At 35.3% G+C, this 14,984-nt stretch overlaps 1 protein-coding gene across 2 annotated transcripts; it reads right to left on the minus strand.

Moving 5' to 3' along the window:
• Positions 1–7,114: 7,114 nt before the first annotated feature.
• Positions 7,115–13,415, minus strand: LOC113299059 (phosphatidylinositol/phosphatidylcholine transfer protein SFH13-like). 2 transcript variants are annotated; one of them, XM_026547982.1, is made up of 14 exons: positions 13,086–13,415; positions 12,668–12,753; positions 11,903–12,191; positions 11,378–11,477; positions 10,745–11,011; positions 10,405–10,482; positions 10,188–10,289; positions 10,044–10,093; positions 9,856–9,955; positions 9,643–9,738; positions 8,537–8,693; positions 7,941–8,311; positions 7,750–7,824; positions 7,115–7,358 (listed from the first exon to the last, which is right to left on the minus strand). In XM_026547982.1, exons 2-14 carry the CDS (start codon positions 12,672–12,674, stop codon positions 7,338–7,340), a joined length of 1,713 nt encoding a protein of 570 aa, XP_026403767.1. In that variant the 5' UTR covers positions 12,675–12,753; positions 13,086–13,415; the 3' UTR covers positions 7,115–7,337. The 2 variants fall into 2 exon arrangements, with proteins under 2 accessions (XP_026403767.1, XP_026403766.1); XM_026547981.1 differs by having other exon boundaries at positions 12,668–12,758.
• Between the last annotated feature and the right edge of the window lie 1,569 nt (positions 13,416–14,984).

The following is a 14,984-nucleotide window of genomic DNA, read 5'->3' on the forward strand; positions in this document are numbered from 1 at the left end:
GAGAATAACAAATCCCCACAATAATGGAGATCAACTTTGAATGTTCTCAAAAAAGCCTTGAAAACTCTAAAAAACCCCGAAAACACTAAAAAACCCTAAAATATCTAAAGAGCTCTGAAAACTATAAACAACTCTAAGTTAATTACATTTCGTAGCACTAGTTATCTACTAGCCAGGGATTTCGTTAAAGCCAACTGAAAGTAACTTATTTCTTTATAAAGAATGATACTAACAAAATACCCTACAATAATGAAAATTATCTTTGAATGTTTCCAAAAATCCCTAAAAACACTAAAGAGCCCTGAAAGAGCTCTAAGAAACTCTAAAAAGCTCTAAGTTAATTACATTTCGTAGCACTAGTATCTACTAGCCAGGGGATTCGTTAAAACCAACTGTAAGTAACTTAATTCTTTATAAAGAATGATACTAACAAAATACCCTACAATAATTAAGATTATCTTTGAATGTTTCCTAAAATCCCTAAAAACACTAAAGAGCCCTGAAAGAGCTCTGAGAAACTCTAAAAAACTCAGGAAGACTCCAAAAAGCTTTGAAAAGCTTAAAATTTAATTATACTCCGTTGCACTGGGATCTACAAGCTAGGAGATTCGCTAAAGAATGATAATAACAAATCCCTACAATAGTGAAGATCAATTTTGAAAGTCCTCAAAAAAGCCTTGAAAACTCTAAAAAAAACCTGAAAACTCTAAAAAGCCCTAAAATATCTAAAGAGCTCTGAAAAACCTAAAAAGCTCTAAGTTAATTAAATTTCATAGCACTAGTAGGGATTCTTCAAACCCAACTGAAAGTAACTTAATTCTTTATAAAGAATGATACTAACAAAATTCCCTACAATAATGAAGATTATCTTTGAATGTTTCCTAAAAACCCTACAAACACTAAAGAGCCCTGAAAGAGCTCTGAGAAACTCTAAAAATCTCTAAGTTAATTACATTCGTAGCACTAGTATCTACTAGCCAGGGGATTCTTTAAACCCAACTGCCAAATGCAACTGGATAGATCTCTACAAAAACGAAAAACACCAAAAATTCAAAAAGTGACCCATAAAACTGAAATCCATGAACAAGTTATGGTATCAACAAACAAAAATATGGGATCAACAACAAAAATATGGGATCAACAAACAAAAATATGGGATCAACAACAAAAATCCATGAACAAGTTGATACAAAAAGTATGGGATCAACAACAAAAATATGGGACCAACAAAAAAATATGGGATCAACAACATAAAAATGGGATCAACAACAAAAGTTGATATAGACAACTGAAATCCATTCACAAGTTATGGGATCAACAACAAAAGTTATGGGATCAACAACAAGAATTATGGGAGCAACAAAAGTTATGGGAACCATAGAAGTGAAATCTAGGGACATATCAGATTGTATAATGGTATTGACAACAAAATACTAGTATCAACAATCAAAGTTGAAACACTTAAAAAAGGAATGGAGGAATAATTGAGTTTCGAAGAAAAAAAATGAAATCCACAGACAGTTCCAACTCTTTCACAGTAAAACAATTCATGCATTGATTTCCAATTAATAATTAAAAAAGAGAAAAAATCATACCTTGGTTACCAGTTTTCCCGCAAGCAACCATAAGACCTCCGTTCAACTTCCCAGTGAGAAAAGTAGCATCAATAAATAACATCGGGCGACAGTAATTGTTGAAACCAGTGATGGAAGCTTCGAAAGCGACAAAAAACCTTTGGAACTGCCTCGTTATACTATCATACTCAAACTTGACGACACATCCAGGATTGTAACGTTTAATAGAATCTTTATACCAAACAAAGTCTGAATATGACTTGATGTCATCACCCCAAAGACACTCTTTGGTAAATTGTAAACCATTATAAACCTGACTATATGTGAGATCAACACCATATTCCATATGCAACAAATATTTTACATCAGCTGCAGTCTTCTTCTTCTTTGATGCTCGGAAATCATCTATTAAGATATCCTTCAGAAAATACTTCGTCATTTTGACTTTTTTCTGGATGAGAACAAGCTAAATCACATGAATGTTTTCCATGATACGCCTTGCACTTAAACACACCATTAGTTTTCGCAACGAGAGAGGCATGAAACCTCCAGCGACAATTTTGACTTTTCTTGTGCTTACACTGCACTGTGTATCGTGTCTGGTCACTCTTACATAAGAAATATTTGTAACCACTCCGAACTTCATACTTTTTAACAATATCACGACAATCATCAACACTTTTAAACAACTTCCCTACTCCGCTTAAGATGTTGGCCCAAGCATCAGACTTCTTGGGGACCCTTTTGATCAAAGATGAATCATCCATCAAGTCTTCTATAACAGCTACCTCATTGTTTGAAACACAACTTGATGATGACGAAGAAGGAGAAACTGAAGAATAATGAGGAATAAAGTCCACACAAACCCTTAACTGGATGTCAAACTTCAACACATCAATCCCTTTCGAGATGCAGTAGTGAATGAAAAACCTCAAATCCAAATCGTGATGAATGACATTTGAAATCCCTTCCACAGTATAACCAAACAGTATGAGGTATTCAGGGACATAAGGCCAGTATTGTTTTACCACACTAATCATCTCGCTGAAGTAGCTGATTCCGAAACAGCCTGCGAGACAGTCAAATTGCAAAATGTGAACTCTGCAGCAACCATCTTTGGCCTGCAACAACCATAACAGATCAACAAAACTAATAAAACATTAAAAAAATACTTGGATCAATGTACTTCACTCGGTTATGGTTTAGGGGTCCTAGCCTTTACCACGTTGGGGGAACTTGGGGATGATACTTTGTGTTTTTTTAAGAGATTGAAGAATTGTCTAGTTAGTAATGATGTCAGTAGTGGTGTTGGGAAATTTCTTTTCTGTAGACTAGGTGTTGCTATTCAGAAGGGAGTTGGTGCTCAGCTTGTTGCTAGGCTACCAACGAAAGTCCTGTACGATTCTATCGATTGATTGTTCAAGTAGACAATATTTAGAAAATTTATATATTGTATAACAGTAAAATAAAAAATAAAAAAAACAAAGAACGAAGAACAAAGTTGTGTTCATAATTTGGGATCAACAAACCAATGTTGGCACAATACTCTTTCAACAACCAATGTTGATCCAATTAAACATCTGCAATGAAAGTTGATCCAATGAACCTGCATCAACAACTAATGTTGATACAATAATCTGAATATTGTACAAATTTTCAGGGTCAACAGTGAAAAACTATGTCAACAGCCAAGATTCTGCTACAAAAAAACAGCATAAACAGTATCATATATGTTACTTCGCATCGGATTAGTATGCAAGGTGCAAATTTTAACCTGCTACATGTAATATTATATGAATATACATGCTCCATGTTAAAAATTTCACTGCAAACCATAAGAAAACAACCTAAACCTAACATAAGCTACAAATTCAATTATGTCGCACATCACTCGGGGGCTGCGCCCCCTCGTGAAAGTTATATTCAATGTCGAACGTTAGATATGTAAACTCAGATACGTAAACTGAGTTTATCAACAAAAAGCATGGTTACTGATAGAGACATTTTTGTGTCTAAGTTGTCCTCAATTTTCTGTATTGTTAGAACTCGATTTTTGTACTAATATTGTGTTTTTATGTATTTTTAGCTATTTTTGGAAATAAACATTTTTGGAAAAATAAGCTCGAAAAGTTGTTAAATGGATCCCTACTTCGGATAAGGGGCACCTCAATTGCTAAAGGGCACCCGATTGCTATTCACACCCCAGTACGCCCCATCTGCTATCGGCACCCCTATTTTGGATAGGGGAGACCTTCTTCTTCACGGTTTAAGTGAATTTTGGCGGGAAAAGTGTTGTTTGAAATTCCGGTAACATGCAGGCTTTTCAGGGCAGATTTTGGACGTAATTTCATGCAACTTTCTCGTGGATTCAGTTCGGTTTGGGCCTGTTAAGGGTAAACAGGCTTGGTAGTGGACTTCGATTCGAAAATAGAGGATTGTAATCACGCATGGGAGCAAACAGAGAGTACATGCAGAGAAGATATTCTCAATTACACCCGAGCAGAGTTGGTGAGATTTTCTTGCCGGTTTTGTTTGAGAACGAGCTGTCATGGTCAACATAAGGTGGTGATATCTTTAGATTCGATAATTAAGGGATGCTTCTTCGGTTGGAACAAAACAGGGGAAGAATGTTTACTCGAGGATATTACGGGAGTTTGGTTGTTATTTTGGGAAGATATCATGTGGCAGCAGCGCGTTTATTGTCTTTTGATTCATGTATCATTGTGCTAGAGTGTGTTAGACAGCTGCAGACGCATGAAAGGAGAGTAAACACGAGATTATTCTCGTGTTGCTGCAGATTTGGAAAGAAGAGTAATGGAGAGTTATTACCGAGATTTTGTGTTGCTGATGGGTATATAAAGGTATTTCAGGGTTCATAGAAGGGATGTCGAGTGATTTGGGAAGCTACAGAGAAGAATAGGAAGTTGCAGAGCATATTTTTCTGCTGCTGCAGAGAAGAAGAACCTGAAGAACATATTACTGTCAAAAACTGTCGTATCCAGCGTCTTATATTCAACAGTTTGTAACGGTCTGTTTGTAACGTTTATCTTCAGATTGTGACATATTTTCCAACAATGAATTCTGTAACGCCGTGACAGTGTTGCAAATTCCCTGAGGTATATAATTTTTTCTTTGTAAACACCATTTGAGCAATGAAAAATCATTTTGAGAGTGTCCACAACATGACGAGCTAGACCGACGGAGGAGGCTGTTTTTCGTTCATGTGGTAATTAAAATAATTCTTTTATAACTATTTGCATACAATCTAACCGTTTTATAATTTCTATTAATTATTTGTTATTTTGTTTGATGTCGCATGCTTAGTTTTAATTACTTTTGATGCGTCATGCTCACAACTTACAACTAATGTTTTATGAAATCTGCTTTGGCAAAGAATAGAGTTATTGTTTCTTTTGTTTTGAGCTATAAATGTCTATGATTAATTTATGAATCCATGAACATGAAAAACAGTAAAATCCCGAATCCCAATGTCTTTTCATAATGTGACCATATTGTGTATATATATTTTCTTATTTTTAGTATTTTCCATTATTTAAGCCTAAAATCAATTTCAACAAAGTCCGAGTGAACGACAACTCTACTTACCACTATCTAAAATTCGATCAGTTACACTAACTTCTACCAAATATGTAAACTGAGTTTATCAACACTAACTTCTAACTTCTAATGGATTACACTAATTGATGCCAAAGTTGATTCATCAACACTCAGTATTCTCCAATTCATCAAAGAAATAAACACACAAATCATGACGAGAACTGGTTCATAAAAACTATATTGAAGCTAGAATCATGAGTTATAAACTTAACATTGAATCATGAGCCGATCTAAGAAAAACAACAGAAATTCAAAATCAAAAACCGGAGATTGAAAAATTGAATAATACATGTTTAAGATATGAATCACGGTCTTGAATTCAAATAATATGTAAATAAACCAATCAATCCCGTAGAATCAAACACACAAAATCAAGCTTCCAAAATCACGATATCTGCAACAGAAAATAAGAATAAACTGAAATCAAAGATGAAGATTTATAAATCACAAATCGAACATGCAAATATCCTATACATTTCTATTCATCTTCAATTACGAATCACCATTACCAATTTGTTTCAGAAAAACAGATCGAGCAGATTCTATTGAATCTGTTTTTGATGAAGAAATTGCTCTCAGATCTCAGATTTAAGGATTCAATTGATTAAATTGATGAACAGAGATTCAGTAAAAGAAGAAGAAGAAGATTTTCTGGTGATTCAAACACGAGATAACTCAAAGAATTTTTTTGAAATTTTTTTCTTCCGATTTTCAGCTGATGAAAATCGGCTTCTCTTTCTCTCTCTTTCTGTTTTTCTTTCCGTTAATAACTGATTTTTAGTTTAGACTAATAAATATATATGAAGGGTATATTTGTAACGTTGCGGAATCCTTAATAGACCCTTGACGGGCTTCAGATGGAGAGGGGTATATTTGTTGTGTCCTAAGGGTATTTGTGAAGCCCACGAAAAGGAGGGACAATTATATAATTACCACTATGGTGGTAAATATATATGAGGGTAAATTTGTTATGTTACGAAACCCTTAATAGACCCCTGGTGGGATTTAGATTGAGAGGGGTGTATTTATTGTATGATAAGAGTATTTATAAAGCCCATCAAAACAAGGGACAATTATATAATTACCACTTATTAGTTTTGTCTAGGAATATTACAGCTCCGGTTAAGATGTGACCGTGCCACTTACACTTTGTATGTGGCCCATTTTAATATTTTGTAACGTACTCAAATTAAAAACCCGCCCCTCTAAATTCCTAGAATTGCTTTACCCTTTTGAGAAAAAGTAAGAAGTTAAGACAAAAAATTAGATAACAAAACTGTTTTGGAGAAAAACATATATGTGTCTTTGTGTCGTTATACAAAGATGGGCCGCATACTTGAATTATGTGGCCCGACTACATCATAGCGGCACCCAGGGGCGCACCCAAGGGTTGACTAACCCTGGCTCTGGCCCCCCTAAATTCTAATAATCTCATGGAAACCCTCTATAATTCATGTTATTTTCTGCATTTAGCCCACTTTGTGCTTAGTATTTAGCCCACTTAGTCCAACATAATTATAATTTTTGTTTTTAGCCCCTTAATCTTAATCTCTGTGGCGGAGCCGGAATATGACAAGTGTATGATTGTACTGAGTCCGGTTGTTTCTCTCTGACTCTTATCTATTCTTTTGTCCTCTTCTCTTCTTGAGTAATGAAAGATAATCTTGAGTCTCTGAAAGTATAACTAGGAAAGCAGAATCTTTTTAGTATTTGTATGAGCTGTAACCTGCTTCCTTTTTTCTTTTTTTTTGCATATACCGCATTCCAGAAAACATAGCTTTAAGTCAATAATTCTTAATTTTGGGATGCGCACATCTTATATACTACCTCCGTTTCTAAAAAATAGGAAGGTTTGTGTGTAAATATGTAATACACATTATTCTGTTCATACTGATCTGTTGTGCGAGTCAGACAAACAGACATGTACAAATGAATGCCGTATTGCTGTTTAATATAGTTTTTTTTGTGTGTGTGTGTTTGTGTAGTCAACTCATTAATGGAGGCCTATTGGGGCACTGGACCAACCAACAAACCACTATGTACATCAAATATACAACAAATATTTAATACCCGATCAAAGCTTGCCAAAAATATCCGTTTTTATACTATCAACAAACTAAAGTTTGGCTGGCCGTGTTTCCAATATCAACAGAAAACTCTCCTTCGCTGCAAAAGAAAACATATATGTGTATCAGCGTGAGCCGTGAGGGAAATGTACTGCAACATCGGGTGAGTCTTTTCTTTTCTGATAATTTTCATGTATGATTCTCCAGATTTAGTTAGAACACTGTATTCCTACCTTAAGCTTCATGAATTGCATAGAAAATCACAATGACACTACTTGAACGTATCTAACAAATTCATAGAGTAGCTTATCCTGTAAACTAAGGTAGAAATCACTTGAAACATGAGGGACGTGTAACCTAGTAAGAACCAAATAATTAACAAGACAACAGAGAAAGTACAGATAAATGCTACATTTCACCCTGGCCTGAGAGGTATTGACAGATCCATCGGAAGTAAGAACAAGATAAAGGTTTGAGGCCAACTAGCATACCCGGAATTTAGCTTCTTGTAGACTTTCCAGCTTGTTAGAAATCTCAACCTGCTTCAGCACCATCGATTGCAATACCTAAGAAACAAATAGTTCAATTGGTAGTAATAAAATAGAGTTCCATAGGTAGTAATAAATAGACAATACTTATATTCAGTTTTAGAAAATGGAGTAGAAAGTCTAAACTGGCGTACATTCTTAATCTTCTGAAGGTCGAGTTCCACGGTTTTGATACGGTCCAGCGATTGGACAAGAATTTCCTCTTTTTCAAGAGGAATATTCAGGGTTCTATTGCTAATCTCCTCGAATAATGACTCCAGCCTTTGGAGTTGCTGTAAACATGGCTGAGTACTGTTCTCTTCATTTGGAGGCTCTGAAGTAATTGAAGAGCTGTTTCTATTAGGACCTAATGTGTTGGGTGTGCAAATATTTCCTTGCCCCCACCCGAAGCGCAAATAACGAAACATTGCTATGAGTTTGACCATAAAAGCCACTACCTCTCTCCCAAGAAACCAAAAATTTCTCCCCTCCGCTATAGTATTGAACCTATCGGTCAACAAAGTGCCTGAGATAAGCAAGAAAATTCAGTACTATTTTGATGAAAATTGCATAGAATATGCATCGGAATGGGTCAAAAGTGGGACAACTTTTATGGTCAATGTTTGAATCAACTGCTTATTAGCAACCACAAACAACAAAAAACTGAACATTAAGACTTACACGAGCGTGTAATAAGAATTTCCTGACACACCAGATACAAGTAGCACAATGTAATACTATAAAGGGATACCTCTTGGTGTTGCAACTATAGAAGTGTTCTCATGATAATTAACTCGAAATGATTGCCCCTCAGGAAGTGCCTCCTCTCGAGTACAATCCAAAGCTTCAGAGTCACCAACAATACGGTCATTATCACTGCAATAAGCAACTGTATCTGATGACATGACCTGTTCAAATTGAAGACATTTTCTTATAGGGAATATTTGTTGGAACATTAGATCAATAATGCAGTTGACAAAAGAATAACAGTTTCTTCAGGAGATGTTAAAGATGAACAGACAAACAGGTAAAAAATGTCTTGCAAGTTAACATTTTTGTTAATACTTTGGTCAGTGTTTGAATATAAATATATAATAAAGACACACAAAAGATGCTAATTTTCTAGAGGGTAAATATCAAAAAGAAGAAACAGAAATAGAAGAAAGACCAGTTTCTTTCTTCGGAGTGTACCACAATTATCTCTATCTTCCACTGAGAAATAAAATTGTAGCTCCACAATTTGCATATGTATCCAAGTGTTTATATTGCATATGGTTGACATACAAAAAGAATGGTCTCGGGTTTTCCTTCCTGTTCTTGCTTTACACCGTCTAAGTTATTCATAATGTAGTTATGAAATAAAATTTTCCATAGAAAACCAGTTTTATTTAGAGCAATAAAAGAAAATCAGTTATAACTTTTCCTGACTGTCAAATTTATAGGTAAACTGATTTATACTGAAAGCAGAGTATAATGAAAGGATCATCCAGCACAACACAAGAAATTCACACCAGTTTTCTAGAAGCATAAAAATGAAGGAAGATCATGCAGGGTAATGGTGCTACTCCTGCAGAACAGGTTGCGTCCAACTATATGTTGTCTCCTAGTTGGCAGTGATTCCCAGAACCTTCTATTCCAGGAACACTTTTGTTTTAGTTTTAGGTATACGTTCCAGTACAATTTATTTTCCTTTTATTTTTGCTTTCCTCTTCATTCTTGAGTAAAATCCTCCTTCAGGTATTGTAAAACAACACACCAACATAAAGGTTCATCCCATAGCAAAGAGCAGAAACCTTATAAAGTAAGAACTTAATTTACGTAAGAAATAGTATGGACTTTAAAAGACCTAAACCTTGCCTTTCGTGATTGCATCTTACTACAGCCAATACTGCGCTCCTCGTCTGATATTGCCGCGGTCTGACTCACAAGTAATACCTCTGCGCTATGTACAAGCTGAAATGTGTTCACCAACATAATTTAACCCAAAATTAGCAACCAAACTTAAAGAGTTTCCGATGCTGTGGACTGCGAAAAGTAAAGCAGCGGAGGATAAGCCGCAATTAACCTTACCTTAAGTATATCAGGATCTTTCCATGGACCGTAGTTAGACCTAAGACAGCCTCCTTCAGCTGCGCACATGCATGAGCCACCTAAAAAGTCAGGGAGTTGGCTGAAAAAGAAATTTCGAAAGAAACCTAACTTAGAGAAAGAAAAAGGAAAAGATAGAGATGAAAAAGTTGAAGAATAAACACACAAACCTTGAGTCTATAACTTCAAGTAGTTTACCAAGGGAGTTAGGATCTAAGACCTGCAGTGGTTTGAGAAGTTAGTAATTAATGTACTTTTAGTGCTGCAGAGAACTAGAAACTGATTTGAGATTCAGAAAGCATGTCTCCTTTTACTTGTATCTTATTTATAGTTTTGGGGTCGATAAATCTCCTTGCAGCAGCAAAAACCATCTTGAAGCCAGATCCAGCATTTACAATGAACATTCTATTTAATGTCTGCAGGACGACGGTTAAGTTCAGTCAGAAGCCTATACATATGATGACCTATTCTTAAAGAGCTACCTCAGGGCAATAGATGCAATTTATCTTGAATTTATTCTTAAAGAGCTACCTCAGGGTAATAGCTGCAATCTATCTTAGCTACGCTAGCCAGAAGTTCTGCTGCAGTCCTAGTGAAGTTCTTGATACCCTGCATCTCAAAACATACATAAACATTAAGCTAATTTCTTTGGGATGTTATTCACATAAAGAGCAGAAGTCTCAATGTATCCAAGTGCAGGACATAAGTTCCCCTAAAGTAAGAGTAAAAATTGAAACAGTTTCAGCAGTGAGGAGTTAGCGAAGCTCATTTAACCAAGGATCATTTCTCAAGCTAGGAAGAATATACATTTGATGCAAATTATAATGTAAAAATATCAGGAAGCTGATGATGGATAATAGTGGCAGCATACCAAGCCTTGCACATCTAGGATTGCTGTTGTTGAACCAATATATCTTTTTGATGCAATCGAACATGCTGGAAACCTCTCACTCATTGTTCTCTCAATCTCCTGCACATGGTACTTTACGTAGCGACTGATTGTGGTAATGCGTGGAATTCTATTTGGGTAAGCCTTTCCAAGTCTCTCAATATAAACAGGTCGTCCTTCTTTGTCAACACCATGGAATCCTTGAGGATAATACTGCGAAATTTCCTCCAGCTCCTCGAACTTGAAATCCTTCACAGTTAGATGATTTAAGCTTTTAAGTACATTGTCAGGTCAAAGAAAATATTATGAGAAAATACTTAGACCACTGACTTCACTTAAAATTAGATCTATTTAGCATACATGGGCCAAAAATGGCTTAGGCAAGTAAGTCACACTGTTCCTTATACAGTTTCATCCAAACTTTTTGAGGTAGCTCACTTCCATCTTAACAACATGCAGGGTACACAATGGAAACAGGAATTTGTTTACTTTTTACCAGTATATTTGGTCATTATCCTCAAAATCCACAGATACTGAGAAAGTATAACATCAACACTACAAGCAACCATTACTTCGAGGATTTATAAACAGTAGAACAATATTCCGAGTCCTGACCTCCAATATAGTATCTGTCCCATATACATCTCTCCACTGCAGCATATCTTCCCACATGAGGGTTGCCTTCTCAATGTTGAAGTCTCTAGCTTTCAAGAATCTGCACCACTATGTCAGATTCAGGAGAAAACAAAGGGATAAAACAAAATAGAGACCTTTCTTCAAAGATAAGGGTATAGCAAACCAAATGAAGATAACATAGATATTTTCTGATCATTAATAAAAACTTTTGCTGTCAAAATTGTTTCAGTTACGCTTTAAGGTCCAAATACGTATGAAAGAGAGTGAACAGCCCAAATGCGAGTTGTGTCTAAGAAATCAATGATCAGATAAACATCTACAGAGTGGTTTTCAATTTTGTAAGTCCAAAGGAATTGAAAATATAATCACTCTCAGTAAGAAGGATTCTTTAGCACTATTTTAGGATCTATTCTGTATGGTGAAAAATGTAAACAGAGAGGTGTAGAGGAGTTCTTCATGTGAATTTTTGGAGGTGAAGTTCATTAAGTTGAATAACAGACTGACCTCAACAGCATGTGATATTTATCATGCCTAGGCAGCAGTGCATTAAGTTGGATGAGCTTTTGACGAAATTGATGGACTGCATCCTCCTGCTTTGCGTCTCGTACGTCCTCAATATAAATTGGAGGAATACTAGAATCAAGTTTCGTTTCCCTAGGTTTCTCCGGAGACTGTGAGAACTGGTTTGAAGGAGGTACCTCCGTAATACTCCCAAATTTTACCTTGCCTTTCTTGTCTCCATCTGATTTCAACATGTCTGATTGCCATCTATGAATGTCCAGTCCTTCTTGATCTAGGATATATGTACAACCCCACATTTGTTCAAACATCCATCTCAACATAAACAATTGAAGCGATAACATTCTGACTAATATATAGTACTAACCAAGTACCTATTCAGAGCTATTTCCTCCCAATATGTACAAATATACAGAATGTGGAAAACAAAAACATATGGTGCCTATCTACAATGTTAATATGATAGTAACGTTACTGTCTCAACAATAACCACAGGTTCAGAAATATTAAGGTTTTAATCTTTTCTACAGGCTGTTTCAATGCTGCTTGTAAAGTTGCATAGTATGATGTATAAAACTAACGAGGCTTGATCTTATGGCAGCCATTTTCACGGAAATATTAGCAGCTTGTAATGTCCTGCCCTAGCAGCAAGTTAATCCCAAACAGATATTGAAACCAAAACACCGACTATATATATCAATCTTATTATATATATATATATATATAGAGAGAGAGAGAGAGAGGACTTACCAGACATTTATGCCCAATTTGAAAATTGCAAGGCTTTGAGCTTTAACGAACTCACTCCGATTCCGCCATAAATTTGAAGTTATTTTCTGATCTAAGGCATAAAACAAATTTCTTAGAAGTAAATCTTCGTTAGAACTACATGGAAATCCAAATGAAAAACGAGATTATTAGCTCAACTTTCTCCAAAACTCCTGATGACCAAAGGAAAAAAACTCAAAAATAAAACAATGAAAGTCTAACATAACCAAATAAAAGATATTTATTCATTCAATTGATATCCAGATTTAATTTTCAGAAGAATAATAATACTAACAAACGTTGATCAATCTTTCGAAGAAAAAAATAAAGATGAAACGAAGTATTATCTGATAATCGTAAAAAGATGTAAGGAAATATCATAAGATAATAACAAAATTACCTTTCAAATTGTTTATGCAGATACTACTCAATTACAGAGATTAATCCAACCCAGATAGATTTTTGCTTGCGCTTTCAAAAAAAAAAGTCAAAATGAGAGAATAAAAATGTTCCGAATTTTCAGGATTTCGATGATCTTTAGAAATGAGATTATCTTCTGTTGTACTCCAATTCAATGATCTTCGCGCGTTTCTTCCTTTAACTTTTTTGAGGAATTTTCTTTTCCAAACTTCAACGTACGTGTATCTTTAACAACTTTCACCTGGTTTTCTTGATCAAAAATAACTGTGAAACCTAAGGAAGACTGACGTCCTTAGACTGGGACCAATCGATGATTGGAAATCGACTGCTTTAGATTATAGGCGTACGTTTCCACTCCTTTTTCGTCCTCCTTTAATAAAAAAAAAATGAATAAACAGCTTAAGACAGAATCGGGACAGTAGACATTTCTGACTGATTGAAAAAAAGTCATGCCGACTATATATCAGTGCAAAATCTATCTCGTGCCATAATGTATTTATATGTGGGTCCCCTTCTTTGTCTTTTTTTCTTTTTAAGAATAACAAGAACGGAAGGTTGATAACCTAATAGGAAGAGCATCCTACTGGCACATTCTTAACTTCCTATTAACGAGGCCACAGGATTTGTACGATTTTTAATCAAAATCTTTCTCCAAGGAGAACTTGAGGATTAAATGTGAAGATGAAGTGGAAGGTAGTTACACTGACATCCTTAAACTCATCCTCTAATTTTAGAGGTTCTTTTAAAGGACGTGAACATCCTAATCACCAATATCTATGGTTGTAAACATATAGATCAAATGTTTACTTTTAAAATCAAGAGGTTTAAATAGTTCCTAACCAATGTAAATATATTTATGGTTGGAGACTATCTTTCTGATATTCCTAAAATTATGAAAATATTAGACTTTAAGTTTTCAAAGGATGTCTTCTTACATGAACCACGTAGGAATCACCATAACCCGTTGGAGATGCTCTAAGGGCAGTTCTTTTTGCATACTGGGAAAATTCGACTAAGTGCGCGTTTGGATACAATTCTGCTTTTCCAGAAGTAGAAGTCAGAAGCAGAAGTCGGAAGTCCAAATATTTTACTTCACAAGAAGTCGATTTTTCTGTTTCTAGAAGTTGTTCTAAAGTTTTACACCCAAACTGACTTCTAGAAGTCAAAAAGTTACTTCTGGATGTGTTTCCTAACGCGCTATAAGCCCCACCCATAGATTACCCATAAAACCAAACCCCTAATTAAAATATTTATAATCAGGCCCGAATTAAATATAGTTTTGAAATGACTTGATTAACCTTGAGTATATAATTGTACAAAGAAAAAACTATTATAACCCCCCTACTATAAGGGTTCAACATAGGACTGTCAATGGGTACCCATTACCCGGAACCGGTAGATTTGGATCCGGTTTCGGGTCCTAAATTTGGACCCATTAATAACTTAGGACCCGGCGGGTAATTACCCGATTGGACCCGAATCTAAACGGGTCCAAATGGGTAATACCCGATGAGTACCCGCGGGTATCGGATACATGGTTATTCACTCTTTTAAGCATGGTTTTAGCAAAATTACAAGCGTTTTGCTAGTTTTGGCTTTGATTTTTTTTCATTTTTCATTTTTTTCTTACATTTAATCTTTATTTAGTTCATTAATAAAAAATAATAAAAAAATTTATAAAAATAATTTAGATCAAGCTAAAAAGAGAAAGATATTAAGTTTGTGAGGTCTTTTTTTATAATTTTCTTAATACCCAATGGGTACCCAAAACCGACGGGTACCCGGGATTCTAAACAGGTCCAGTTCTGGGTCCACAAATTTAGGAACCGGACCCGAAACCGTTAGGAACCGTACCCGACCTTTATAAGTAGGGTCCGGG

This window comes from Papaver somniferum, chromosome 7 (assembly GCF_003573695.1).
Source record: "Papaver somniferum cultivar HN1 chromosome 7, ASM357369v1, whole genome shotgun sequence".
Lineage (NCBI taxonomy): Eukaryota > Viridiplantae > Streptophyta > Magnoliopsida > Ranunculales > Papaveraceae > Papaver > Papaver somniferum.